Genomic DNA, 27,658 nt, shown 5'->3' on the forward strand with positions numbered 1-27,658 from the left:
CCGCGAATCGGCAAAAGTTGAAAAGCCAAAACACGGTAATTGTGGCCACATGAGCTTGCAATGGCTCATGCGAAAAATCGAGCCCACGAAACTGGGTGTTGGACTATAAAGGCCTCCATGGGCGTTTCCATGGGCCTGGGCTAAAAAATTACCAAAATACCCTCGAAGTTTAAAATTATCAAAATACACTAGAAGGGTAAACTTACCGAAATACCTTCGAAGGGTAAAATTACCGAAATATCCTCGAAGGGTAAAATTATCGAAATACCCCCATAGGGTAAAATTACCAAAATACCCTCGAAGGATAAAATGACCAAAATACTCCTGAAGGGTAAAATGACCAAAATACCCTCGAAGGATAAAATGACTAAAATACCCCCATAGGGTAAAATGACTGATATACCCTAAGAGTTGGAAAATGTGAATAACTGTTTTGCCCTATGATATATGTACATGATTGTTACTGAATATGTCATATTGCATACAAGTATGATTTATGACATGACATTCTGCATGGTGTGGGAATTCTGATAAAGGGGAAGTATACTATACTGGTGACTTTGCCACAAATACTGTTACTGACAACTCTATTGCATTATTATTACTGGCAGCTTTGCTGCGATATTAGTGTGTTGGCTAGGTGGGTTGATTTTATCCCCACATAGTGTGTTGGTGGTATAGAGTGGTGTGTTGGCTGAATTGGGATGGGTTGCATCACTGTATTGTACTGTTTACTGTACTGGGCTAAGGCCCACATTGTGTATTGGGCTAAGACCCATAGTATTACTGTAATAGGCTAAGGCCCACACTGTACTGATACTGTATAAGGCTCAGGCCCAGATTGATTCTGCATTTTTCATAGTGATTGTTTAGAAAAGGATTACACACTAAGTTTTGTAAACTCACCCTCTCCTTTAACTGTGCAGGTAATATTCAACCATAGGCGACGGTGCTGCGAGGGACTCAAAGATGGCCACACAATCACTGTTTTTCATATATACTTTTATTCTGATTTAAATAATAGGTTGGTTTTGTTTTTGTAATAAGGCCTTTGATTCGGTTTTAAATTTTAATTGGGTTTTTACTTTCATATTTTATATTGCTAGTTAGTTGAAAATAGATTTTCAAAACAATTACTATTTTCAAAGACACGAGCTTTATACGTTAGAATTTTCAAAATGCGTCCGCGTTTTAAATTAATTTAATATAACAAAAAATAGTTAACAAGGCAAAAATATGATTAAGTGTTTCGTAAGATATTAATAAGAGGTTTCCAAATTAAGAAACAAGTTTGGCAACAAGCCAAATTTTGAGAAACACTTCAATGTGACACATCATATACGGCCATAACATTTAAGCCGGGTGTGAGGTGTTACAGTATCACAATACCACTGCCTGACAGGTGAAAAAGCTACAAGGACATGTAACACCTTAAAATATGGCCTAGGAGTTTTAGGGGTATTTTAGAGATTTTAGCCTTAAAGTGTTCGAAATTTTGCAACATGGTTTACCGATAATGTTTTTTACTATGATTTTTAAAAAAATTAAATCAATTTCTGAAAATGAGTTTTAAATACCTTTAAATTTGAAAATAGGATTAATTTGTAAATGAGTCAAAACTTAAAGTTTTTAAGAGGCAATTAGACCAGATTTTAAAATCCAACCTAAAAACCCCCATTTATAGCTCTATTTCACTTTAGTTTTCTCTATCTCCATGCTTTAGTTGTCTCTTGCTCCCAAAGCTCCTCTCTTCCACTTTTTATTTTCCAAACCCTAATTCAATCAATTTTCATCATTCCCAAAGCATTAAATCTTCATGAACATTCAACAAAACTTAAAATTCCATAGATTTCACCATCTTCTTCGCGTATGGGTTTTCTAGGTTTTTTACAAAAGTTTGTTTTTCTTCTAACTAAGGTAACCATTTATATTTCTATTAGTTTTTAATTTTATCTAGTCTTTTAAATGAAATTTCTAGCCATTAAATCACATGATTTTAATAAAAAGTTGAAAATAGGGTTGTTAATGGTGAATTTTGAGATTTTGTGTAAAAACGTGGTTTCAAAGTGTTTTTAAACTTATTTTAGACCAAGATATTCAAATTTTAAGTTTCCTATGTTGAAAGTTTCGGTCAAAAAAGAACCTAGTCTAGGCTTGTGTCTTTGGATTGTTTGATGTGATTCTTTGGTTGAATGTTGATTATGTCATTGTGTGATTTACTTTGTTGAATAGTTGGAATCAATAGGACCTTCTACGAGTAGAGATAAAGGCAATGAAAAGCTACTTTGAGCTTTCAGCTTTTCAGCGAAAGCGTAATATGTGAGTGTTTGGAATAATTGCTTGTGGAAATGATTCAATGTGTTATTTGAGAATTTAGTAGTAGCCTAAACCCCTACTCTAAATTTTGAGTGTAAGCTTTCTCATACCTATGTTATCTTGTGAACTATGTGCTAATGTGTTTGTGAATATGTGAATTGAGATGAGATGTTATAACATGTGATATGTGGTTATGATAACGGTTGTGAAACTGCAAATGTGTACATGTTATGTATATGTTAAATGTTAGTGACAATGTTTTGCTAAAAATGCAAATATGCAGTGATAATGCACGAATAATCGATAAGTGATATGTGTTTAATTTCAGATATTTTGGCCTTGTGATCGTAAAACCCTTGGATATAGTTGGCATGCCATAGGATTGTGAGTATTCACCTTTATGTACAGTGATTTTAGGCATTGAGGCCCTGGGACATGTTGGAGGGGTAAAAGAATGTGAGCTAAGCTCCACTCAACGAGACATGTGAGGGGAAATAAGAAGAGCGTTAGCTTTATGCTTAACTTTTTGGACATTTTTGACTCTATGAGTCTATATGGTGTGTTGGAGATCTGTGTATCTGATGAGTGATGATAGAGCTCACTTTTATGTTTCATAACTCAAGTGCCAATTTATCTATAAACATATTTTTAAGTATTGTGATGTATGCTTGAATGTTATGTGATTATATGAGTATTGTGATATATGCTTGAATGTTATGTGATTATATGAGTATTGTGATATAACCTTAAATGTTATGTGATTATATGTGTAATGTGATATATGCTTAAAACTGTATATGATTACCATGTAAATAAACTAGTAAATATTGCACAAGTATAATTTGACACTAAAGTTAGAACTGTTGAGGTTGTGCTATATGGTTGTTTCGTTAATGCTTGATGAATTGTTTTCATGGTACTTGTTCTAGACATTCGTTGAGCTTATTAAGCTCACCCACTCCTTTTAAAACCTTTCAAAGTAGTTAAGTGCTAGTGTGAGCGGTTTGATTTTGATGGGTGATCCAAGAAAGTCCATTTCATTTTTCGTAAGTGTTTATTGTTTATTCAATTGTGTTTTGGGTATAAGGCAATGTGGTAGAATTTTACTAATTTTTGCCATGATGTTTTGGATGTTTCCATCGATTATTTGTTCCTAAGTTTATGAGATTTGTTTCGTATTACATTTATTACTGTTCAGACTTACTTTCGATGTTTGAGACTATTACTACGGTTGCTTTGTTGTTTCTTTGTTGATGATATGATAGCATGATGAATTGGTACAAGTTGGAAAAACTTATATGCTTAAAAATGTTGTATTTTTCTGGTCTGAAGTAGAGGTATCGATCTTCATGTTGTAAAAATGATACATATGTGATTTTCAAATGTGTAGGAAGTTAGAATCGTAAATTGGTATCGATACCCTATCATGAGTATCGATACTAAGGGCAACTTTATCGATACTTTTACAAAAGTATCGATAATTTCAAAGACTTTGGTTTTTTTACGAGAAATAGAATGCTAATTTTGTACCGATTTTCCATACGGTATCGGTATCGTGCAAGGAAAATATCAAAACCCATGTTCTAGTAATGATACCTACTTAGTTAGTTTTGAGATTTTGCTAAATGGACCTTATGTATATTTAATTATTGTTATAAGACTATCTGATGTATGTTTAGCATGTTACTATGATAACTAAAGAGTAAGATTGACTTAAAACTTATACGAATACTAAAATTGAAGAAGTATCGTTTAGAATGAGCTTTTACTTGTTGTGTATGACATGAGATAGTGGTGCAGCCTCCTCATATTCAGGCTTGACGACCAGGCTGGGTATAGTATGTTACATTTGGTGGTATCAAAGCTCGAAATCTATTACAATTAGACCTAGGTGATTATTGTATGTTTGTAGTTTCAAATCTCATGAGTCTAAATTTCTCTTTTTTCTTGGAATTGTGATATAACTCTGTTTGAAATATCTTTGATTGAATTGCATGTGGGGTAAGAATGGAAACACATTACCTTAAATCCTGAAGTTTTCTTGTAAGAATGAGACTTGGATCATCTCTTTGCCACTTATATCACTTATTTGTTTGTATGTTTTAGATTATATTTGATATGCCTTCTAGATGTGCTAGTGTGAGAACTAGTGCTCAAAAGGATGGTACATCCTATGTACCTCCAGTGTTGCTGCGTAGAGTGAACATACCTGATGAGGGTGTAGGCCCTCTGATGGAAGCTATGATAAGAGCTTTTCAACAGATTACTAGTGTTAACCTTGCTCCTGCACTTGCCAATCTTGCACTTATTAAACGCGGGTTGCCAATTGAATGTCTTCGGGCGTTGGGTGGAAAAGAATTTTCTAGAGTGAAAGGTACTGATCCAACCATTGTTGAGTATTGGTTGGAAGGAGTTGATAGGATCCTTGAGCAAATGTCTTGTTCTGATGAGGAGAAGTTAGGTCGTGTTGTGTCAGTACTTGACAGCAAGGCTCATTGTTGAAGAATACAGTTAGGAAAGGTACTATTTCTAATAGATGACTTGGAATCACTTCCTTGAGGTATTTCAGAGGAAGTTTATGGGTGAGCAGTATATGGAGGCTCGTAAGCGTGAGTTTTTGAATTTGGTTTAAGAAGATTTTTCAGTGGTTGATTATGAGGTTGAGTTTGGGACTTAGTCAGTATGCTCTTGAGATGATACTTTTTGAGAGGGACCAATATAAGAGGTTCCGATTTGGGCTTATCGGGAGATCCAGTTTTACTTAATAGCATAGAATGTAGATATGTTTGATGAGTTAGTTGAAAGAGCTAAGGTAATTGAGGATACCTTAGTTGAGCCGCCTCATTCTGTGGTTACCGATTCTAGTAAGAGAGCTTTTGATGGTGTATCTAGACGACCGTCTAAGAGAAGACATGATATTCAGGGTTCTGATGGGAGTGCATGACACAAGTTATGACCAAGTCAGTCTAGGCAACAAGATAGTGTTGTAGTTAGTACTAGTAGTTCATCGGGTGGTTCTAGATGGCAGCTTTGTGTACATTGTGAGCGTAGGCATTCGGTTGAATGTCATAAGTTCACAGGTGGTTGTTTTAAGTGTGGTTCGAAGGAACATTTTCTGAGGGATTGTCCAAATAGAGTGAAGGTTTCATAGGCTCAGAGTTCTGCAATAGTATCTGCGCCTGCTAGAGGCCGTGGTCATGGTAGAGGCAATGGGAGACTAGTTGGACAGCAAGTTGTTGCTCATACTGTTGCTTCACAGGTTGAGTCTAGAGGTTCAGCTCGGGTTTATACTATTAGGGAGCCATAGGATCAAGATTTGAACGTTGAGATTGCGGGTATTTTTTCTTATGATCACTTCCTTTATTCTTATTAGTAGAATTAGGTTTTACGCCTACGTAAATTTTGAAAGATTTAGCTAATAAGTGGAGAATCTCGATAGAAACTATTGAATTAGGAAAAATGGTAATGAGTTCTTTAGACGAGAGTGTCGTGGTGAGTAGAGAAAAATGTTAGCAAGTTACTGTAGAATAAGTTTGTGGTAGTGAATAGGATCATTAAGAAAAGCAATAGAAAGTTAGAGAGAATAGGAGTCAGAGTGTGCAGGAAAAGTTTGATAGTTAGTTTAAAATTAGAAATAGTATATTTTGTGATTCAAAAAGTGACATATTAGCAGGAAATTTCGAGGATGAAATTCTTTTTAGAATGGGAGATTTGTAACACCTCAAAATAGGGCCTAAGAGTTTTAAAGGCATTTTAGGGATTTTAGCCTTAGAGTGTTCGGAATTTTACAACATGGTTTATCAGTAATGTTTTTTACTATAGTTTTTAGAAAATTAAATCAATTCCTGAAAAAGAGTTTTAAATTCCTTTTAATTGTAAAGTAGGACTAATTTGAAAAATAGTCAAGACTTAGAGTTTTTAAGTGGCAATTAGACCAAATTTTAAAATCCAACCTAAAACCCGCTATTTATAGCTCTATTTTCATGTTAATCTTCTCCATCTTCATGCTTTAGCCGTCCCTTGCTCTCAACGCTCCTCTCTTCCACTTTTTGTTCTTCAAACATTAATTCAATTGATTTCTATCATTCCCAAAGCATTAAATCTTCATAAACCTTCAAGCAAACAACTTAAAATTCCATAGATTTCATCATCATATTCGCGTGGGTTTTTCGCGTTTTCGACAAAAGTCCATTTTTCTTCCAACTAAGGTAACCATTCATCTTTCTATTAGTTTTTAATGCTATCTAGTCTTTTAACAGGAATTTTTAGTCATTAAATCAAATGATTTTAATAAAAGCCAAAAATTAGGTCGTTAATGGTGAATTTGGGGATTTAGAGTAAAAATATGGTTTCAAAGTGTTTTTCTACTTTTTTTAACATGATTGGAAGGTTTCTAAACTTACTTTGAAGGATCGCTAAAGATTTCTTGAGTTTTTAATGAATTTTCGTTAAAATTGCCACAAACATGTCGAAAATTTTGCAACCATGAATTGGGTGTTTTTATGTAATTTAAAGGTTGGGAATTAGTTGTAGGTGAATTTGATGCGATCCCAGCCGCATGATGTTATGACACAACTCAACGGCATCGAGATTGGCCCAAACTCGAGGGGGCCAAGTGCAAAATGAAGTTTTTAATTTTAGTTTGTTAATTTGGTTGCTGGAATAAGGACTTTAATTCATTTACTTTTGTGTCTTTAATTATGTTTTAGTTTGAACATCATTAATATCCATCTTTAATTAATGTCCTGTATTATTAATCTACATCTCTTAACTATAACATGCATTATGTAACTCCCATGTTAGTTTAAGTCTGCATCATTAAATTAAGTCATGCATTAAGTAACTCATTTGTTCATTTAGTTTGCATCTTAAACCTTGCATTTAAGCATCTTAGTTGTTTAATATGTTTGAGTTTGTTTATATAAGTATGTTATTTAATTGGCTGTTACATTTTAATGCATAAATTAAAGTGTGTTTATCTTCATTTTGAATAAGGTAATTTAAGTTGCTTGTTCAATTAATTTGTGTGCATGAGTGTTATTAAATATGTTGTTTTTATTAGTGTTTTAAGTTACTATTTAATCTTAAATATCTATTTTGCAGGTGAATTTTCATATGATTAAAGACTCTTCAAAGTTGGACAGTTTCAAATCTTTTAAAAGAACATTAAGGAGGTTGTTTAATGGACCAAAAGACATTCTTCAAGTATGAACGTTTTTGGAGTCTTAAGTCTTCATCATGGTGCCATTTAAGAGGATGTTACACAAGCTTTTATCATGTGGTTACAAGGGGCTTAAGAGACATCAATCAAAGACATTAAGGATGCTTAAAGTCTTCAATAAGGAGAATTGACATACCTTTTCAACTACATCAAGTTGCAATGAAGAGACATGACTCATTGGCTTCCTTACATGAGTTTAATATGAAATTAAAGCTTATAATAACTTTATTTAATTGCTGAAGGTGAAAGGTCACAAATAGGCATTTGAACAGTCATAATAATACCTATAAATAGTTTGTAATAAGACATTGTTTTAGGGTAGATAACTTTTGAATTTTGATCAAATTTTATGAACTTTGTGTTCTTGAGTGAGTTTATCTCCTCTCCAAATTTTGTACAAGTCTCGTTGACTTATCTAGAGTGCTAGTGGCGTCTCCCGACTTATTTCTAAACTTATCACCGTAACCCGGTGTGGCGTTCAATAACCTTCTATTTTGCAAAACCACCTTAGACGATATAGGAATCGGGGTGACACTTTTTAGTGTTGAATCATTCCTGAAGTTTGAGTTTGATTATCCATTCCCACCATTTATCTTAAAACTTGTTTGTCTTTATTTTATCCTTAAGCTGAGCCATCAAACACACCACCTCCTTTGTTTTCTATCCTAAGCCGAACCTACCAACATTATAACCACCCATCTAAACCCCTTGAAAGCTTCCGCAACCCTTAGCCTAAATCACCCGTTTTCGACAACTCTAACTACTCCTCGTTGAGGATCGGACGAACTTTTTGAAACGACTCGACTCACCCGGGCTGGATAGTATCAGAATTATAAGATGAACAAAATTCATTTTAGATGGAAAGATTAAGTATAGACCGAGATATTCAAATTTTAAGTTTTCTATGTCAAAGGTTTCGGTCAAAAGAGAACCTAGCCTAGGCTTGCGTTATTAGATTTTTTTATGTGAGTCTTTCACTGAATATTGATTGTGTCATTGTGTGATTTACTTTGTTGAAGCATTGGAATCGATAGGACCTTCTATGAGTAGAGACAAAGGCAAGGAAAAGCTAGTTTGAACTTTTAGCTTTTTGATGAAAGCGTAATATGTGAGTGTTTGGAATAATTGCTTGTGGAAATAATTCAATGCACTATTTGAGAATTTAGTAGTAGCCTAGACCCCTACTCTAAATTCCAAGTGTAAGCTGTCTCATACCTATGTTATCTTGTGAACTATGTGCTTATGTGTTTGTGAATATGTGAACTGAGATGAGATACTATAACATGTGATATGTGGTTATGATAACTATTGTGAAAGTGCAAATGTGTACATGTTATATATATTTTAAATGTTAGTGACAGTGTTTTGCTAAAAATAAAAATATGCAGTGATAGTGCACGGATAATTGGTAAGTGATATGTGTTTGATTTTAGATATTTTGTCCTTGTGATCTTAAAACCCTTAGATATAGTTGGCATGCCATAGGATTGTGAGTACTCACCTATATGTAAAGTGATTTTAGGCATTGAGACCCTGGGACATGTTGGAGGGATAAGGGAATGTGAACTAAGCTCTATTCAAAAGGACATGTGAGGGGAAATAAGTAGAGTGTTAGCTTTATGCTTCACTTTTGGGATGTGTTTGACTCTATAAGTTTATGTGGTGTGTTGGAGATCCATGTATCCGATGAGTGATGATAGAGCTCACTTTTATGTTTCATAGCTCAAGTGTCAATTTATCTATAAACATGTTTTTGAGTATTGTGATATATGCTTGAATGTTATGTGATTATATGAGTATTGTGGTATATGCTTAAATTTTATATGATTATATGAGTATTGTGACATATCCTTAAATGTTATGTGATTATATGTGTAATGTGATATATGCTTAAAAATGAATATGATTAACATGTAAATGAACTTGTAAATAATGCACGAGTAAGTATAACATGACATTAGAGTTGGAACTGTTGAGGTTGTGTTGTATAGTTGTTTCGTTAATGCCTGATGACTTGTTTTCATGGTAGTTGTTCTAGACATTCATTGAGCATATTAAGCTCACCTACTCCTTTTATACCCTTTTAGAGTAGTTAAGTGTGGCCGGTGTGAGTGATGTGGTTTCGAGGGGTGATCCAAGCAAGTCCATTTAACTTTTCGTAGGTGCTTAGTGTTTATTTACTTATGTTTTAGGAATAAGGCAATGTGGTAGACTTTTAATGATATTTGTCATGATGTTTTGGACGCTTCCATGGATTATTTGTTTCTAAGTTTATCAGATTCATTTTGTATTACGTTGATTATTACTCAGATTTACTTTCGATGTTTGAGACTATTACTACGACAATTTTTTATGTTTATTTGATGATGATAAGATAGCATGATGAATTGGTACAAGTTAGAATGACTTATATGCTTAAAAATGTTGTATCTTTCTGGTATGAAGCAGATGTATCAATATTCATGTTGTAAAAATGATACCTTTGTTATTTTGAAATGTGCATGAAGTCAGAATCGTAAATTGGTATCAATACCCTACCACAAGTATTGATACTTAGGGTAATTTTATCGATACTTCTACAAAGGTACTGATAATATCTGAGACTTTGGTTTCTTTTACAAGAAACAGAATGCTGATTTGGTATCGGTTGTCCATACGATATCGATACTGTGTAAGGAAAATATCAATACTCAGGTTCTAGTATCAATACCTACGTAGTTAGTTTTGAGATTTTGCTAAATGGGCCTTATGAATATTTAATTATTATTATAAGACTATTTTGATGTATGTTTAGCATGTAACGTTGATAACTAAATAGTAAGATTGACTTAAAACCTATATGAATACTAAAATGGAAGACGTATCATTTAGAATGAGTTTTTACTTGTTCTGTATGATATGATATGGTGGTGTGGCATCCTGATATTCGGGCTTGGTAACCAGGCCGGGTATAGGGTGTTATAAAACAAGTGGGAGACTATTGATCTAATGCTCTGTGTGTAGTATATTCATTTGTAAACTTGTAATTTTTTTGACAGATTGGTTAATAAAACAAATTCATTGATTATATTAATATACTTTGCATACTTATCCTCATGTGGTTTTTGAACACAAAGAAAAATAGAAAGCAAATGTTGTTCATTGGTTGTCTAATGTTTAAACTAATACTAAGTGATATTGCATGGTCAGATCGTAATGCAGAAAGACAACTTATATTAGTAGACGAACCTAAACATGTCCTTAGTCTAATCAGAAATGAGCAAACTAATTGAAAGACTAATATCCTGACCTGCCGTCAAATGTTGTAGTTAATTTGGGTCAATTTCGCACTTAAGGAGTTTATTTTCTAAGAAATTTAAGATGTTATATGTCGTTTTCAATAATTAGGCCTTAGGATAGAAAGTTAATAAAAATAAATGTTTTTAACACATTTTGCAGGTGTTGTGACTTAATAGGACAACATGGGCCTTAGGTTGTGCTAATTGCTTTAATTGAGTGTGTAGGATGGAGACACAAGCTTACTGGGACATCAAAGCCCCAAACAAACGACACAAGGAAATTTTTTTTGTTTTATGTCGTGCCACGCTAAAGGTGTGGCATGGCACACGTTGACTTGCTGCCCAAGTTCACTGGGTATTTTCGTCCATGCAATCAAACTTATACAAAGGCCTAAGACGTGTTGAAAACCTAATTTGGGCTGCCAACAGCTCTATAAATAAGACATTAGGGATTGAATGTACTCAAGTCGTGCTAGACACCTTCAAAAACCCTCGTAGTTTAGGATTAGTTTTGGTTTATTTTCTTTTTGGCTTTTTAGATACTTTCTTGTTTTTCTTGAATCAGTTTTGATTCAATGACTTGTTTACTTAATTAAAAAATTTATTTTATATTTTCCTTTGTATTTATTTTATTTCATTATTCCAGTCAAGAGATTTGCTACTCCGTTATCCATTTGATAGTAATCCACAATTATTCATATCTCTTTTTTTCTCTGAATCAGTCGTGTTTCTCACATGGTTTATTCAATCGAAGTTGAGATTATGAATAACATGAGTGGCTACATCCCTTATGGGAGATTAACGAGTGGATGAGATGTGACTAACAGAGGATTTGAGATTTCTCGAGATGAGTTAGTTGGTATAAATTATATGTTCTTAAATTGTTAGGCTTGACAACCTTATTAAGTTATCATAGGGTTGATGAGATCGGAAGATAAGTCAAACAAAGTAAATTATAATTTATTCTGGTTGAGAAAGTGATGTCTGGAGATAAGCAAGTATCAACCAATAGATTAAGTTAATTAGAGTCGGGAGGTAATAATTGTTTAATCCATGACTAATCCACTTTAGACCCCCAATCTAAAGTTAGTTGCAAACCCTAAAGCAAGTTAATCTTCCTGATTGGTTATCTGTCTAATTCATTTGTTTATCTTTATTTATTTATTTATTTTAGTTATTTATTTTTAGTCCTCTTAATTTATTTTATGATCCATCGTAATATAGGAATTAACTATTACTGCTTAGACTTAGTATTGTAAAAAGTATTTTCATTATTTGTTCCATCCTCCCTTGGGTACGATTCTCGGAATACTTTCGGTATTTCATTGTACAACTATATTACAATTTGACCCCTGCACTTGCGGACACCGCCGTTCTTAATTATGATGTTTTGGTGTTATATTTATTTTATAAATGATAACTCATTTATAGGCGGTCATTTGTCGTCTATCAAGCCCAATTTGGGAGATGTCTTGTCTTGGGAATCGGAGCGAATAACTCCCAGAAGATAGAGATATAGATATGACTGATTAGAATGACAGTACATCAAAATGGACCCAAGAAGAATAGATCCTAAATCAGTGTATGGATTTATTCACTTGTGACGTTCATAGTGTGGCATACTTAAATCCTGAGTGGATGACAGACTATGTATTCATAACTCATATACTTTGATGTAAGTAAAAGCTTGAGTTCAAATAGATAAGGAAATGAAAGTTGGTGCGTTAGGTATACGACTTCTTCAGTTTGTAGCGTCATTCACAGTAGTGAAATTCATAGCCCGGGACATGGGTAAACGAGATCCTCTCATTGGCATTACATGGTTGATGAAAAGTAAAACATGGCCACAGCTCGTTCGTCTTTGTGATGAATGACTTGATTACTATTTGATAGTAACTGACTTTTCATGAAGAAAGATATAATGATTACCATGAGATAAAATATGATTATATTGAGAGAACGGATATTACCCCAAAGAGATTAAGGATATTCTATGAGGGTAACACACTTATGACAAGGTTATTGGATGAGCACCGATCAAGTTATTTTCGTAATGGTATGCAGTTGGGGAGAGCTTAGTCACGATACTATATTGGAATGGCTTCGTGACTAAATGAGTTTATAATTAATAGGTAAAAAGTTAGAACTTAATTATAAATCATTTGAGCCCCAATTGCATATGTCTAATCAATCCCTCCGCTAGCTTGTTGAAATCATAAATGAATTGCATGTTAAATCAAATGAAAAAAAATGGATAGAAATGGTGAAAATGGAGAAATAGGAAACATTTGGAAATGATTATGGTTTTCTCAAAAATGAAAATTAAAATAGAGAAATCGAATCATTTGGAAATGAATGTGGTTTTCTCCAAAATGAAAATGACCTGAAAATGAATTTATATTTTTTGAATTAAATGAAGTTTGAAAATGTAAATAAATCATTTGGTCATAGTGAACTATTGAATGTAGAAATATTAAATATATTTTATTATAGATTCTTTTACGGTAAAGTCATCATGATATTAACAGAATTAGAACTAGGTTGAGAAGATTATTTAATTGGAAAAAAATATTGAGATGTTTATTTTGGGAAATAGAAAAACAAATATCTGGTTGGATCGAATTATAAAGTACTAGGTTAAAAGTCCAGGAAATACTTGTAATTGGACTCAATATGAAAGAAGCAAAAAAAGCCTCTCGTGTTAATGAAGGGGACGACAAACCCTAGTATTATTAACTAGGGTTGTCTCTCCCTATACTTCTAGTTAGACTAGGAAATCATTTTTCTAGTTGAAATAAACTTCTGCAACTCAACAAGGGTTCTACTTCTTCTCCTATAAGTAGATGGCACAGATAGGGTTAAGAACACAAATTTAAAATATTGTTACTCTAGCCGGAAATAGAGAAAAATTATTTTCAACTATCAAATCTATTTTCCCGAATAACAATTTTTGTCGATTTTTATTGACAAGGGATTTTTCTTTTTCACACTTAAACAAAAAAAATCATTTTTGGTTCTGTGTTTGATTTGAATCATTTAAGCTCACACTCGAAGTAGTTCATGGTACGAGAATAGTGGAGAAGGTTGTACGAGAATAGTCTATCTTAAAACACTGGTGTGAATTTGGTTAATGATTTATTGCTATAATTATCACAAACAAACTCGGTTTTAAATTATTTTCTACTATGCAAGAAAACCGTTTTCAAACTAGACTTTTTCTAACTTGGAGATGTCAATGGAAGGGTAAGTTGGTGATGGTTTTGGCAAAGGTGGGCAAAGGGTTAGATGTGCATTGGCTGCAGGTTGGATTAGGGAAAGGGCAATGTGTATGCAAGGCATTCAGATTGATGGCTTCATGCAGCGGCTATAGCAAGCAAGTTGTCTACTATTAGTGGTGGTGTAGCAGTGTGTCAACTGAGGGGTTGCTAACAATGTAGGCTCAACAATGATGATGTTTAGTGGATTTGATTTTAGTTCTAGAGGCTGACCTTACTTTATCATAACCAGCTAATTTTTTTTGTTCCTTGGTAGGCCCCGAGCTAACTAAAATAATATTGGTCCAAAACTTAATCAAAACATGGACAGCATTCCATCACTACACATGTTGCACTAATTGCTACACCAATCTCTCAAAATTCATTGTCTTCAGAACATGAAGTGTGAGATCGTCCTCCTCTATTGCTACATCAGTAAGAGCAAGCAAGTTCATAAACTATATTTTTTTCCATATTTTTTAAGTATTTACCAATTGACCTATCTTCATGCTTGGTCTGTTAATTTATTTTTAAGATCCAAAGTCTGTTAATTTATTTTTAAGATCCAAACTATCAATCAAGTTCTAATGGCATACATATGAATTCCTCTTCAAAAGTCTTTAATGAGACTATGAAAGGCATTATTTATTCTGAATTAGAAGCAAAGATTGCATGAAGAATATAACATTTAACATAAGTACAATGTGCAGAAAAATACTTGCCTGAATGAATTAAGACACATGTAAAAAAAATCAAAGAAAAATTATTTATTATATGTAATAAACTAGGCTTTAATAAATTCCATTTAATCAAAGAAAATATTTGTCTAGATTTAGGGATAAAATATTTTGACTTTAATGAAATGGTGATTAAACATCTTGTCAAACATCCATTTGAAATGGGTTCAAACTAAGTGACCCCCATCCCTTACTAGAGCTGCAAAATAGCGAGCTCAAGTTTCTCGGGCTCGGATTAGCTCGAGCTCAGGTTTTCTCGAGCTCGGGCTTTTTCAAGCTCATATTTGTTATGGACTCGGATTTTCTCGGGCTTGGGTCCTTTCAAACTCAAATTTTTTCGAGCTCAAATTTTTCGGATTCGGGTTCGAATTGAGTTAGTTGGGCTCTAATGGATTCAAATAATTTTGAATTTTATAAGTTATAAATATTTTAATTTCAAATGTAAAATTCATTTTACTTTCATATGATAACAACGTAATTCAAATTTGTCTTATAAAAAGCATAAATTATATATATTTGACAAAAATTATTTTATATAAAATAATTAAAGTGCTTATTGTATGTAAAATTTATTACTCTATAATATTATATGATTAACAAAAATATCTTTTATTGTTCATTATTATATTATATTGTCAATTGAATAACTTTTTTTTTATCTTTCTTATTAAATTTATAAACCTGATACTCATATTCTAAAATATTTATTTTAAAACCCAAATATATTATACTAAGTCCAAACCCAAAATAACATATTCATTATTACTCAAACTCAATATAAACTAATTATGTATAGCCCGAATCTCAAGTCCAAAATAAAAAGAAACTAAACTCAATGCCCAAATACAATTTGTAAAAGTTAAGCTTAATTCAAAATCTAATTTAATAAAAATAATATTCTATTAAGATATTAAATTATTAAATTATTAATAATATTTTATGATTTTCTATTTATAATTATAAACATGTATTTTAATATACTAAATTACACTTGACTATTGATGATATATCTTTTATTATAATTTATAATATAATAATAGTTATATAATTAATACTTATAAAATATATTATTTTATTATATAATATTATATCACATACTATAATAGTAGATTAATACATAATATGTTAATTATTATCATATATATTATTGTTTATTATTATACTAGTTGAAATATGCTCGAGTCCCTATACTCTTTCTATATTTGAAAGTTAACTCTCCTATTATATTATATAATACTATTTCATATAGTATATAACATATTAATAGTTTATATATATACATCAATGATTAAAACATTATAATATCATGTAATATTACATCTTTTATTATAATCTATAATATAATAATAGTTATATATATACTAGCAGTACATTTATATATTATTGTTTATTACTATACTGGTTGAAATATGCTCTAAGTCCCTATGTTTTTCGTAGATTTAAAAGTTAGCCTTCCTACTATATTATACAATGTTATATTATATCATATAGTATATAATATATTAATAGTTTATATATATGCATCAATGATTATCATGTAATATTATATCTTTTGTTATAATATATATTATAATAATAGTTCTATATGTATTAATATTTTTAGTAATAGTTATACATTATTTTATGTATTAGTAATATAGAAATTTAGTATACTAGTTTTCACTAATAGTTATATAATATATTATTACATTACCATTAAAGTTTAATTTTATAGATTTTAAGTTGATTGAATCTTAGCTCGATTGGCATGAGCATTGTTACCAATGTAGAAAGACGTGAGTTAGAGTGCGCTGAAGCACATTATCCTTCTATTTATGGGAGGAGGACCTATGGGTAGTTCTAGATATTATGTTAAAAAGAATATTATCTCAATAGTGAGATTATTCAAAAATATATATAGATTTTAATAACTATGAATTTTATATATTTACTATACATATATAATTATAGAATTAAAAGTATTTTATATTAAATTAACGTTTTTAAATATTTATTTCACTTTATAATTTAACATAAAAAATATTATTAATTATTTTTTTATTAATAAAATTTTAATATAAATATGCAAAGCTTATAAATTCATTTTTTAAAAATAAAAAATTATCATTTATTTAATTTTTATTATTATTTTAAGTAATAACATAAAATTATATTACTTATTAATGTCTTTTACGATTGTTTAGTTATAAATTCGGGCTCTAAATCGGATTTATCTCAAACCAAATCAATCTTGAACTTGAATCTGTTACGGGGTCGAACTTCTCTAATTCAAATTTTCTCTAATTTAAATTTTCTTGAATTCAAAGCTATTTTATCATATCTATCCCTAACCCTCAATATTGTATAAAATGCAAAGGAAAATGCTTTGATTACGGAGAGTTAGTTTTATTTGAAACTGTACTGTATTTATTTACGTAAATGTGGGTAAAAAACGTAAAAATGTGGGTAACTCACTTTACTATTAATAATTTGCAGCCTTGAGTTATTTCCCATTGCTAAAAAACGTAAAAATTAAAAGGTTTATATATATATATGATGTTGTTTAAATTTAAATTATTTGAGCCCACCTAAGGTGTGTTACTTATTTATTATTTATATGCTTATTTCATATTCAGTTATTTGTAATATTGCTTGATCTGATAAAATGATTTAATTATATTTAAATTTTCTTTTAAAAAGATTAATAAAAATTATTGAAATTAAATTTCGCTCTACAATATCAAATCAAATCTAAATATATTGTTAGATTAAACTCGAAGCATCTCAATTGTGCACTACCCTATGGAAGAAAAATAACGGATTCTTATAGTGGATCTCTTTGTATGTTTTATTTGTTTTATTAAAAGTAGTACTCATACTTTTCCAGTATTTTTTTTATTTGATTAAAAGATGGATTCAGTTAACTTATTAATGTTTAAATTATTTATTATATCTTGATTTTTCACTTAAGTATATTCAAACCACATCCTTTAAATTGTTATAACAGTAACGTGATCAACTGAATTAAAAGTCCGACAATTAATATTTATAATTTTTTATTTTAATTCAAGCTGTTTGTAAGTTGATATATATATATATTAAAATATATTTGATGCATTATTGGTGTATAAATCTTATATACCAGCAGTGAATAATATAACATGATATAACATTAACAAATTAAACAAAAAAATTAGAGGACTTGTAAATAAATATTATTAATTATTAATTATTAATTATTAATTATTTATAATTAATTATTATTCAATTATGTTTAAATAAAATTATTAGTATATATTTAAAAATTTTTACTATTATTGTTGGTACTTATCCACCTGCATTTGAATTGTGATTACAAGTTGTATTTGGAGAATCCAACCCAATTAGGCTTTTAAAAAGGCGAAAAAGGAAAGTCCTTTGTTCCACAATTTTGAGCGAATCATCAACACGTCTACCTGTCAATCACACATTTCAAATGCAAATTTTTCTTTCCACACTCGGGAGGGGTTAACAATTAACCGTTCTTCTATATATGGCTATCCCCTAAGCACAACATTATCCCCCGAGTCCTTGCTACCAGACGATCCATGGCTCAAATTAGGAGGATGGATTGCAAGGTTGAGGTCAAGTCCTCAGCTGATAGGTTCTTTGATGCTTTCAACACCAAAGCTCACCTCATGCCAAAGATGTCCACTCGTCTTATTTCTGATGTAAAACTTCTTCAGGGTGATTGGAATTCTCTGGGATCTGTCAGAATGTGGTATTATGCTTCCCAAGGTATTTACCTAAACAAATATTCCCATTTTTATTTTTATTTGTACATTCATGTTTTGCTGCTCTCTTTTAGGTAAGTCTGCGGCTTGTAAGGAAGTTCGAGAAAACGTGGACGAAAAGAACAGGACGATTGTGTACGGTATATTGGAGGGTGAAATCTCGAATTACTACAAGACCTGGAAGTCCACCCTTAATGTCACACCGAATGGAGAAGGAAGCTTGGCGAAATGGACCATCGAATATGAAAAGCAAAATGACCACGTCCCTGAGCCTCTCAACTACTGCGATTTCTACGCCATCTGGTCCAAGGATGTTGATGCTTACCTTCTCAATGCCAAATGAAATATATATACATAAAAATATATAAATAAATCAAAGAACTTAAAAATTGTAAAATAAATTCGCTTTCTCTGTACGTACGAGAAAGCATGATTATGAAGCATGGTGTCGCAATAATGGCCGCTGGGTTTTCAAAACATTTGCCAAAGAGAGCTGAAAGAAAGGGGTTTGCATCTTTAAATGTGGACTGGCAAATGAGAATATATATAGCCATGCATTATTACTGCTTAAAATGATCTCTTTCTTTCCTTTTCGTTTCTGTTGGGAAAATGAAAGTCATTCTTGAAGCATACACGATGCTAAAATTGAATATTCATATATAACATACTGGAACATATCTAACCAGCAGCAGTTGAAAGCATATAAAACCTTCCTAACAATAATTAAAGCCATCAGCAAAAAAGCATAGAATTTCAATAAGCAAATCATCACATGCAAACCTAACTGGATGCTTCAACATATACAACAACAATGAAAGTAGCCGTAATCTACCAACATAATTAATCTTTGCAGATCAATTTCAGGAATTGAGCGTTACTGTTCTGCTCTATATTCTGATGAACAGAAGTCAAAAGTTTTCATGATCTTTTATATGCTTCTTGACACCATGAAACAACAATCATGGAATCGGCTTGATAAAAAATAAAAAAGAAAAAACCATGGAATCCGATTCAATCTTTACTCATTTCTTAATTGGATTTTAGTTACGTAACAGTACTTAAAAGTTTCATTCGGAACCATAAACATCGATATGCGCCTAATAGTGTATATAAAGCATATAAATTGAAGAATATTAGCATGAAAAGGACTAGCTCCCACTTGGCACTTGCACTTGCCCCTTTTATTCGTCTCCGATCGGGGGTCGCTGCGAACCATCCCAAAATGCTGTCGAGACATGAAATAGCAAGAAAAGTATCGACGCAAAGACCGCAGCTTCTCTGTGGCGTTTTCTATAATTTCCTCGCCAATACCATACACTCTTCAGCATTGTCTATTTGTTTTTTACGCTTATTAATAATAGGTTAAATTATTGTTTACCACTCTTTACTACACTCAACTTAGGATTCAGTTCATTTACTTCAATTTGAATATTTTTTCTTCCTACTATTATTAATGTTATGTATTAATCCAAATAATTAACACTCTTAAAAGTTCAAATAGTTAGCGGATATAATATTTTGTTTTTAAAAAAATCAAACTTAAATTGCTTATGTCAATTAAAATGTAAAGAAATGATTGTATTTTTAAAGTTGATTGTGTGAATAATGAAGGATTCAATTATCGTTGCATGAGATATAAAAAGGAGATTGTATATGCCAGTCAATTGAATCAGGGGAAAGGGGAAAGGGTCCACAAAGAGTTGGAGAAGATGGACACAACTTTCATGGTCTCCATCACCAATAGGAAAATAGAAAATTAATGTAGATGGTGGTCAGAATTTGGAATATGGAATAAGTATGGCTGGTGGTGTGATCCGAGATGTAGATGGTTTGTGGTGTCTGGGATTTGCAAGTAATATAGGGTTGTGTAGAACTCTAGGGCATACTTGATGGTCTTGAACGGGATTGGAAGCTTGGTTGTTGAGATATGTTGTTAGAATCAGATTATTTGGAAGCGTTGCACCATATTGAGGGGAACCTGATAATTAATCAACCAGAATCACACGTCGTAAATGTGATTCGAGATTTGTTGAGGCATGATTGGAATGCTCGTTTAACTCATGTGTATTGTGAATGCAATAAGTTGGTTGATTATTTAGCGAAGGCTGCAGCTTTCACCTTTAGTCTTAACTCCCTGATTTTACTTTGAATATGCTGCGTGAAGACCTTGCCGATTTATCTATTCCTAGATTAATTATTATGTAATACTCTAGAATGCTATTTCTTTTAGTAAAGAAATTTTTTACCCAATTTGATAGCTCGACTTTCATTTCCTCCACCATATTGGTACTTTGCGTTTATTTTCTTAAAAAAATGATGTGGCAAATAAGTAATCAATAAAAGCCTGCTAGGTGTTCAAAATACAACCTCCAAATCAACTACACCAAAACAGGTTTTTAGCGGCGCTTTTTTAGGCCTTTAGCGGCGCTTTTTAGCGCCGCTAAAAGTATTTGCGGCGCTTTTATAAGTGCCGGAAAAAACGCCGCTAAAGAATGCATCGCTAAAGACCATGTCCTTTAGCAGCGCTTTTACCATAAACGCCGCTATAGACCATGACTTTTTAGCGACGCTTCTGTCACAAACACTGCTAAAGAACAAACCTTTAGCGACGCTTATTGCAAAAACGCGCTAAAAATATAACCTTTAAAAAAAATTATTTTAATCAAATAATATTTATTTTTATGATAAATATTATATTATGTTTTATTTTTAAAATTTGAACTTTAAATATACTTTTTAAGGATAAATAAAAAAATATTATTTAAATTAAATTTTCTATGAAAATTTTAACTTTAAAATTAAATATAAAAATTAATGAATTTAATTTTAGAATTTAAAATAATAAATTAATAACACAATTAAAATCCAAAAGTTAGAACTCAAGTTGTCATAAATATTAAAGTAAAAATAAAAATTTAGAATCAAAACTAAAATAAATAATACATATGAAAAATTAAAACACAGACAGTAACGAAAAATTAAACACCACACATAAAATTACACAGACAGTAACAAAAAATTAAACACCATACATAAAATTTATCAAATTAGTTAAAAAAATACATGGTGCAGCTAGGGGTGAGCAAAATTCGATTCGACTCGAAAAAATCGAAAAAAAATTCGAATTTCGAGTTAAACGAATCGAGTTATTCGAGTTAATTGAGTTATTCGAATCAACTCGAATTTTTTTTTCGAATTTCGAGTTCGAATCGAGTTGAGTTTTTGAATTCGAATAACTCGAATAATTCGAATATCAAACTATAATATTTTACATTTTTACCCTAAACTCCCAAACCTTTTTACTTTTCCCTCAAAACTTTTACTCCTTCCCACTTTCCCCCCAAAACTTTTACTCCCCTCCCCTCTCAACCCAAAATCCATTTCCCACCAAAATTTTACTCTCCCATTTATTTTTTCTCAAAATTTTACTCCCAAAAACCCTCAAAACATTTTATTTTCTCCCAAAATTTTTACTCCCTCCCACTTTTCCCCTAAAACTTTTATTTCCTTCCCATCCCACCTCCCATTTATCCCAAACCCTCCCCCCTCCAATTTTTTTAATATTTTCTCTCCAAAATTTTACTCCCCTATTTACTTTCCCTCAAACTTTTATTTTCCAAAACTTTTTATTTTTCCCCTAAACTTTTACTTCTCACCCTTTATTCTCAAATAAAAATCAAAATTATCCAAAAAAATCACTAAACATAAATAGTAATAATTTTATTTATATCTACTATTTATATTATTAAATTAAATTTCACATTTTATATTATTTATATTATTGAATTGTTTAGTCATATTGAATATTTATATTAAAATTAAATTATTAATTATGCCATAAAATATTCGTGTTAAAATTTTATATTGGTATTAATTTCACATTTTATTTTTAAAATAACTTTTATTAAAAAATCATATTTTTACATTTAATATATTTTTTAATTCTAATATACATAGTGACAAGAACCTGAAGATAATTGAAACAACTAAACAAGCAAAGAAGCTAACCAATATATAAAAAATTAATAAATAAATTATGAAGTGATAAAAGTTAATAAAAATTTTGATTAATGTGAACAAATTTTATTACGATAGGTGACAATAGTTACAAGGACCCAAAATTATTTTTTTAAATTTAACTCGAACAAATATATTCGATTAGATTCGATTCGAATTCCATCTTACTCGACTCGATTCGAAAAAACTTCAAATAAAGTTAGGATGATAAAATGAGATTTAAAAACTCGATTAACTCGAAAATTTTCGATTCGATTCGATCGAATGCTCACCCCTAGGTGCAGCCATGCAGTATAAATACAATAGAATCATAGGGTAATTTTCCATAAATATCTTCAGAGTACCAAGAACAATGTCATAAAATTATAAAACATGATAATAAAAAAAAAAAAAACAGGAAGCAAACAAGCTATTTGTTACTTTTTGTTTTGCTTCCAAGGCTTCCTCAGCTGCCTTCATCTTGGCAACAGAATCATCTTCATCATCCCTGCTTAAGAAAACAAAAGAATCTATTGTTAAACAATTTAGAACTTGAAAAAGAAAATAACCATGTTACTCGGACTTAGGGATGAGTGTTAGGTGTCAGTATAAAGACATGTCAGATATGGGTATGAAGGCATGTCTGAGATGAGTATGTTCAATTGCATACTTAAATCGATCTGCCCATAGAAAGGAAAGCAAATTATCAGGGAAAACAAATCCTTAAATTGCATGCAAGAGTTGATAAAAGAAATGTACACACACACAGAAGTAGCATAAAAGATAACAGTGCAAAGAGATAAAAAGTGGTGACAGGTTGGCATGAAATAATCACATTGGTGAGAAAAAATGTTATTGACCAGCTAATTCACACAACAGGGAGTTGTTGTTATAAAGGAATCTACTATGCTGCGGACTCTTAACAGCAATAGCAACATCATGTTGAAATCGCTAATCCAGAATGCAACTCCACAAATTGGCAAATTGTGGTCAATGAAGTATCAAGAGAAAGGATCAACCATACAACCTCCGCCGGTTCAGATTAAACATAAATAAAAGAACACACTTCTTTCACTTAAATCTATATATTATTGCTCCTAGAAACATGCCCTGATGTCCCCAATTAAAAAAAAACACCTAAAAGTCATTGGCTCAACACTTTAGTATTTTGAGTATATTTTAGATTATAACAAAACTTATCAACAAAGATAAGTAGAACATGGAAAGCCCCAATGCTTAAGATTTAGGGAAAGTAGCATATGTAGACAACAGTAACACATACAGAACATCATGCGTGGACTAAATAAGCCATTATTAACAGTATATTCAAATTAACAGATGAGATCGTTCCACATACCCCGCCAGGTAAAGGCACCATAATAGTTTTCTTCTTTGAGATAGTCTTCACCCATTCATAACGTGTAACACCCAACCCACGCTCCCTGGACCTCTCCCTCCTCAACTTCTCTTCTAGTGATATATTACTCTCGTCAAGTCCACCATCCGGGGGAGAGAAGAATAAATCTTGCTTGACAGCATTGAGATCAAAAGTAAAAACCTTTCTACTCAAAGTTTCTTCAGGACTAAATAAATATGCTATCAAACTATCATCTGGACTAAAACTAACAGATGCAGGTGCTACATATCCAGGTAAGGGTGATTGAACTATATCTTTAACAGGGAAAATATCGTAATGGTCAAGGGTTTGCGTAGCAGGGCTGTCAGTCACGGGCATATCATGCAGGGATAGTGATCTTGATCGTTTCAATTTCGTCTTAAATTTATATATATATATATATAAATTACACAGGTAAAGAGCACAAAAATGATGATGGAAGACCAAATTTTAGGAGCTTAATTTCATACATCAAGAAGATCAAGCCAGCGGTTTGCAACAACAGCGACAGCTGAGTAGCATTCCTCTAAGGTGGATCCATTAAGGAACTTATCAAAAAGCTCTGCCTGCAAAAGAGAAAGTATTTCATGTCTAGAAAATGCCAAATGTGAAGGAGAGAAGTCCTAATCCTGAAATATGAAAATTGCGGTACATACAATAATAACATAATGCAAACAGTAGAAGAACGAAAACAATTTTTAACTTTGTTCCTTGTTGGGAATGTATTGAAGCTAAACAAACAATGGACGACAAATTTTATCGAGTTTTCTAAGACCTAAAGCATTCAAATACAAAGAACTGAAAATTCTCTTTTATCATAAGCTGATTGCAGAAATCACATAGAATTGTCTTTAACAATATGTGCACACACATATGCCACGCACTGCACCAAAAATTAATGTAATATGATGGAGCGCAAGAACTAAATATCTAAAAATCATAACCCCAAAGGTCAAAGCATTAGCTTTGTTATTTTGGCAAAAACCATCTCAAGATGCATACTGTAAACAGGGTATATCAAAGAGAGTGGGTACCTGGAAAATTTTGATGAGTTTCAGCTCACCTCTACGCTTTATCTCAAAACCTTTCAGTTCCGCAAGGGTTCCATCAACATTAAAAACAACATATCTTTTCTTGATTAATATTCCTTCTTCCTTAGACGCAGGTATAATCATTGCCTAAATCCCATAACCAATTTGTGCCCTCAAAAAAGGAATGCGAAATTTAACATTCAATAACAACTTAGTTTTCAGTATTACCTTATATGGGCCATCTACTTCAAATTCAATTGAGCATTCACTATGAGTTGTGTATGTTTTATTGACAGGATTCACAAGTGTCTGTCAAAAAAACGTAGCTTAGAAAGTCGAACAAGAACAAGTCTTTCAAAATACCAAAACTTCCAAAAGAAATTATCAAATGCATTTGGAAGAAAACAATTCGAACATAGATTAGAACAAAGTTCCATGAAAACCTGGTACTGATCATTTGTATTATTTCTTGCCACATCAACATTAAGCATAACACATGGATAAGAGATAGTCAGCTTCTTCTTCAAGTCACTGACAGACATATTGTATAGATTATCAGAATCTTTAAATCAATCATGAAAAAAAAGCAACATATTCTCTCCAAATATGAAATCTAGAATCATATTTCGTTTCAACTTTAAATACAATGAAAAAGTATTCAGAAATCAGTCACAAGTCCCAACTTCAGAGCACATATGCAAATAGGTCATGAATATAGCTTACTTAGTTTTAAAAGTAAAATTTTCTGGAAAAGACCCAAGAAGCGCACACCAGATACCATCTGTGTCTAATTCAAGTGGTTTCCCAATTTTTTCAACAAGTAAGCGAGCATTCTGAATGATTTTAGCACCAGTATATGTAACTACACCAGCCATTTCCATTAAGTACCACCTCGCACCTCTTTAGCAGACATATTTAGAACATTACTCTAAGCATGAAAGATATGTTCTATTTTTTTATACTAAAAAAGGAAGATATATACAGAACAAGTAGACAACCAAGTTCAAATTGTCGGAATTTAGAAGTAAATACAAGCTTTGAAGCCTACCCACACCCCACCCAAAATAAAGAAAACAAAGTGAAGTCACAACGTACTTGCGCATGACATATCCATAGAATGAGTTCAGAATACACTTATGGGCAAGTTGTAAGGAATCATAAAGCACTACCATGTCCTGAAAAATATTGAGAAGAAAAGGAAAAACCATAAGAAGTTTATTTGATTATTGCGAGTCGACTATAATGGTAGACAAAATGAAGAACATTTAGCATACTTGTGCTTCTTGGATCTTCATAGGGTTTCCACCAGCCTTGGCTTCAGACAGCTTCCCTTTCCAAACTTTATTCAGTCCTTTGTATTCATACCTTCTATCTCGAAAGCTTGAATAAGGTTAAAGAAAATATGATTTAGTAAGAAACCAATTTACTCAAGGTCACTTTAATAACTCAACTTCTTGTCATTAGAACATCTGAATAATAATCACCGATGCTCTCGTCAACAGATTGCATTACAAATTGAACTCCTATTGATTCCAATCACAACAGAACATGAACCTTTATGCAAAGATAAAAAAAATAAACTAATTAAGAAATGAAGTAAAATCATCAACACGAATTCAAGATAGTAAAGTTCCTTCCAATTCAACAATTAAGCTAATTGAGTTCAAGTTATTCTAAAATCTTCTTTCAATTTGATAAAAGTTTGCAAATAACACATTCTGAAAATTGAACTCGTTATTTTATCAAAACCAGAAACGGCCTCATTTCAAAATTCATTTCTATAGTTTTCTCGGCAACAAAGCAAGAATTAATTTTGAAAATTTAAACAATTAAGAAAGCCATTACCTGCGGTGGATCTGATCACAGTCTACTGAACTGCACCGAATCCACACTTTTTTCCGTGAAAACTAAATCTTCCTTTCCTTTTCACTTTAACCATAAAACCCAACTCAAATTAAAAAGCAACATGGAAAAAAAAGTTGACTTTTTTTCTTTCTCCAGAAAGAATAAGATTGGAATATTACCTGCAAAATAAGCGGAACTGATGATCGGCCATAAAAATTAATTTTTGTCCCTAAATTAAAGAAAATTTAGATTAAGATTAAAAGAAGGTAGAGGAATTAATGGAGTTGGATTGAGTAAATAAAAAGAAAATATTGAGAAAGGGCACGTTGTGGGCATCGACCGATATCAAATGCTAGGTTAAGAGTGGGAAAAATAATGCAAGTTCCATGCCCTCCTATTGACAACCCTTCCACTTGGTACCTTTCAATTTCCAATCCCTTTTTGCTGTTTTTCTCATCATTTCTTTGGTTTCCTAGTTTTAGGTTCTTTGATTTTGATTTTCCCTAGAGTTGAATAAACTTCGGGCTTCTTTCTTGGATGTGGGAAATAAGAGATTTTAGGGGGGAAAGTTGGGGATTTCGGCGGGAGGGGAGGGAATATTATAAAATGGCGCTATTTTTTTAAAAGTAATTTTTTTGTGGCGTCGCTGTTGTTTATCTATTGCGGCGTTTTTAATAAAAACGTCACAAAAAATTATTTTATTTGGAATAAAACGACATTGTTTTGTTATATAAAATGGCGCTATTTTTTAAAATAAAATTATTTTTTGTGGCGTTTTTAAAAAAAACGCCGCTATTGCTTATCTTTTGTGGCATTTTTATGAAAAACGCCG

The 27,658-nt window shown here is 31.7% G+C and overlaps 2 protein-coding genes across 13 annotated transcripts; one reads left to right on the forward strand and one right to left on the reverse strand.

The window, feature by feature from the left end:
- The first annotated feature begins 18,318 nt into the window (after positions 1 to 18,318).
- On the forward strand, positions 18,319 to 19,131 carry LOC107908282 (MLP-like protein 31). Its single transcript, XM_016835507.2, has 2 exons — positions 18,319 to 18,562; positions 18,633 to 19,131. The coding sequence occupies exons 1-2, from the start codon at positions 18,373 to 18,375 to the stop codon at positions 18,899 to 18,901; spliced, it is 459 nt and encodes a 152-aa protein (XP_016690996.1). The 5' UTR covers positions 18,319 to 18,372; the 3' UTR covers positions 18,902 to 19,131.
- A 3,699-nt stretch (positions 19,132 to 22,830) lies between these two features.
- Positions 22,831 to 27,393, reverse strand: LOC107909874 (DNA polymerase epsilon catalytic subunit A). Of its 12 annotated transcripts, none has more exons than XM_041088786.1 (11): positions 27,167 to 27,393; positions 27,006 to 27,055; positions 26,466 to 26,535; positions 26,256 to 26,361; positions 26,077 to 26,156; positions 25,705 to 25,881; positions 25,425 to 25,512; positions 25,210 to 25,290; positions 24,985 to 25,128; positions 24,421 to 24,516; positions 22,831 to 24,082 (listed from the first exon to the last, which is right to left on the reverse strand). In XM_041088786.1, the coding sequence occupies exons 4-11, from the start codon at positions 26,274 to 26,276 to the stop codon at positions 23,843 to 23,845; spliced, it is 927 nt and encodes a 308-aa protein (XP_040944720.1). In that variant the 5' UTR covers positions 26,277 to 26,361; positions 26,466 to 26,535; positions 27,006 to 27,055; positions 27,167 to 27,393; the 3' UTR covers positions 22,831 to 23,842. The 12 variants fall into 12 exon arrangements, with proteins under 12 accessions (XP_040944720.1, XP_040944718.1, XP_040944717.1 ...); XM_041088784.1 differs by lacking the exon at positions 26,466 to 26,535 and adding an exon at positions 26,827 to 26,910; XM_041088783.1 differs by lacking the exon at positions 26,466 to 26,535 and adding an exon at positions 26,827 to 26,910 and having other exon boundaries at positions 27,152 to 27,393.
- Between the last annotated feature and the right edge of the window lie 265 nt (positions 27,394 to 27,658).

The sequence above is a fragment of the Gossypium hirsutum genome, chromosome D02 (genome assembly GCF_007990345.1).
Source record: "Gossypium hirsutum isolate 1008001.06 chromosome D02, Gossypium_hirsutum_v2.1, whole genome shotgun sequence".
Taxonomy (NCBI): Eukaryota; Viridiplantae; Streptophyta; class Magnoliopsida; order Malvales; family Malvaceae; genus Gossypium; species Gossypium hirsutum.

Excerpts from the sequence above, each read along its gene's own strand:
- LOC107908282 (XM_016835507.2), top strand. The coding sequence starts at position 18,373 with ATGGCTCAAATTAGGAGGATGGATTGCAAGGTTGAGGTCAAGTCCTCA. Across the intron at positions 18,563-18,632 it reads GTGGTATTATGCTTCCCAAG|GTAAGTCTGCGGCTTGTAAG; the intron begins GTATTTACCTAA and ends GCTCTCTTTTAG.
- LOC107909874 (XM_041088779.1), bottom strand. The coding sequence starts at position 27,037 with ATGGCCGATCATCAGTTCCGCTTATTTTGCAG. Across the intron at positions 26,362-27,005 it reads CAGTTCCGCTTATTTTGCAG|CTTTCGAGATAGAAGGTATG; the intron begins GTAATATTCCAA and ends ACCTTATTCAAG. Across the intron at positions 24,083-24,420 it reads GCTGGCTTGATCTTCTTGAT|CAAGATTTATTCTTCTCTCC; the intron begins GTATGAAATTAA and ends AATGCTGTCAAG.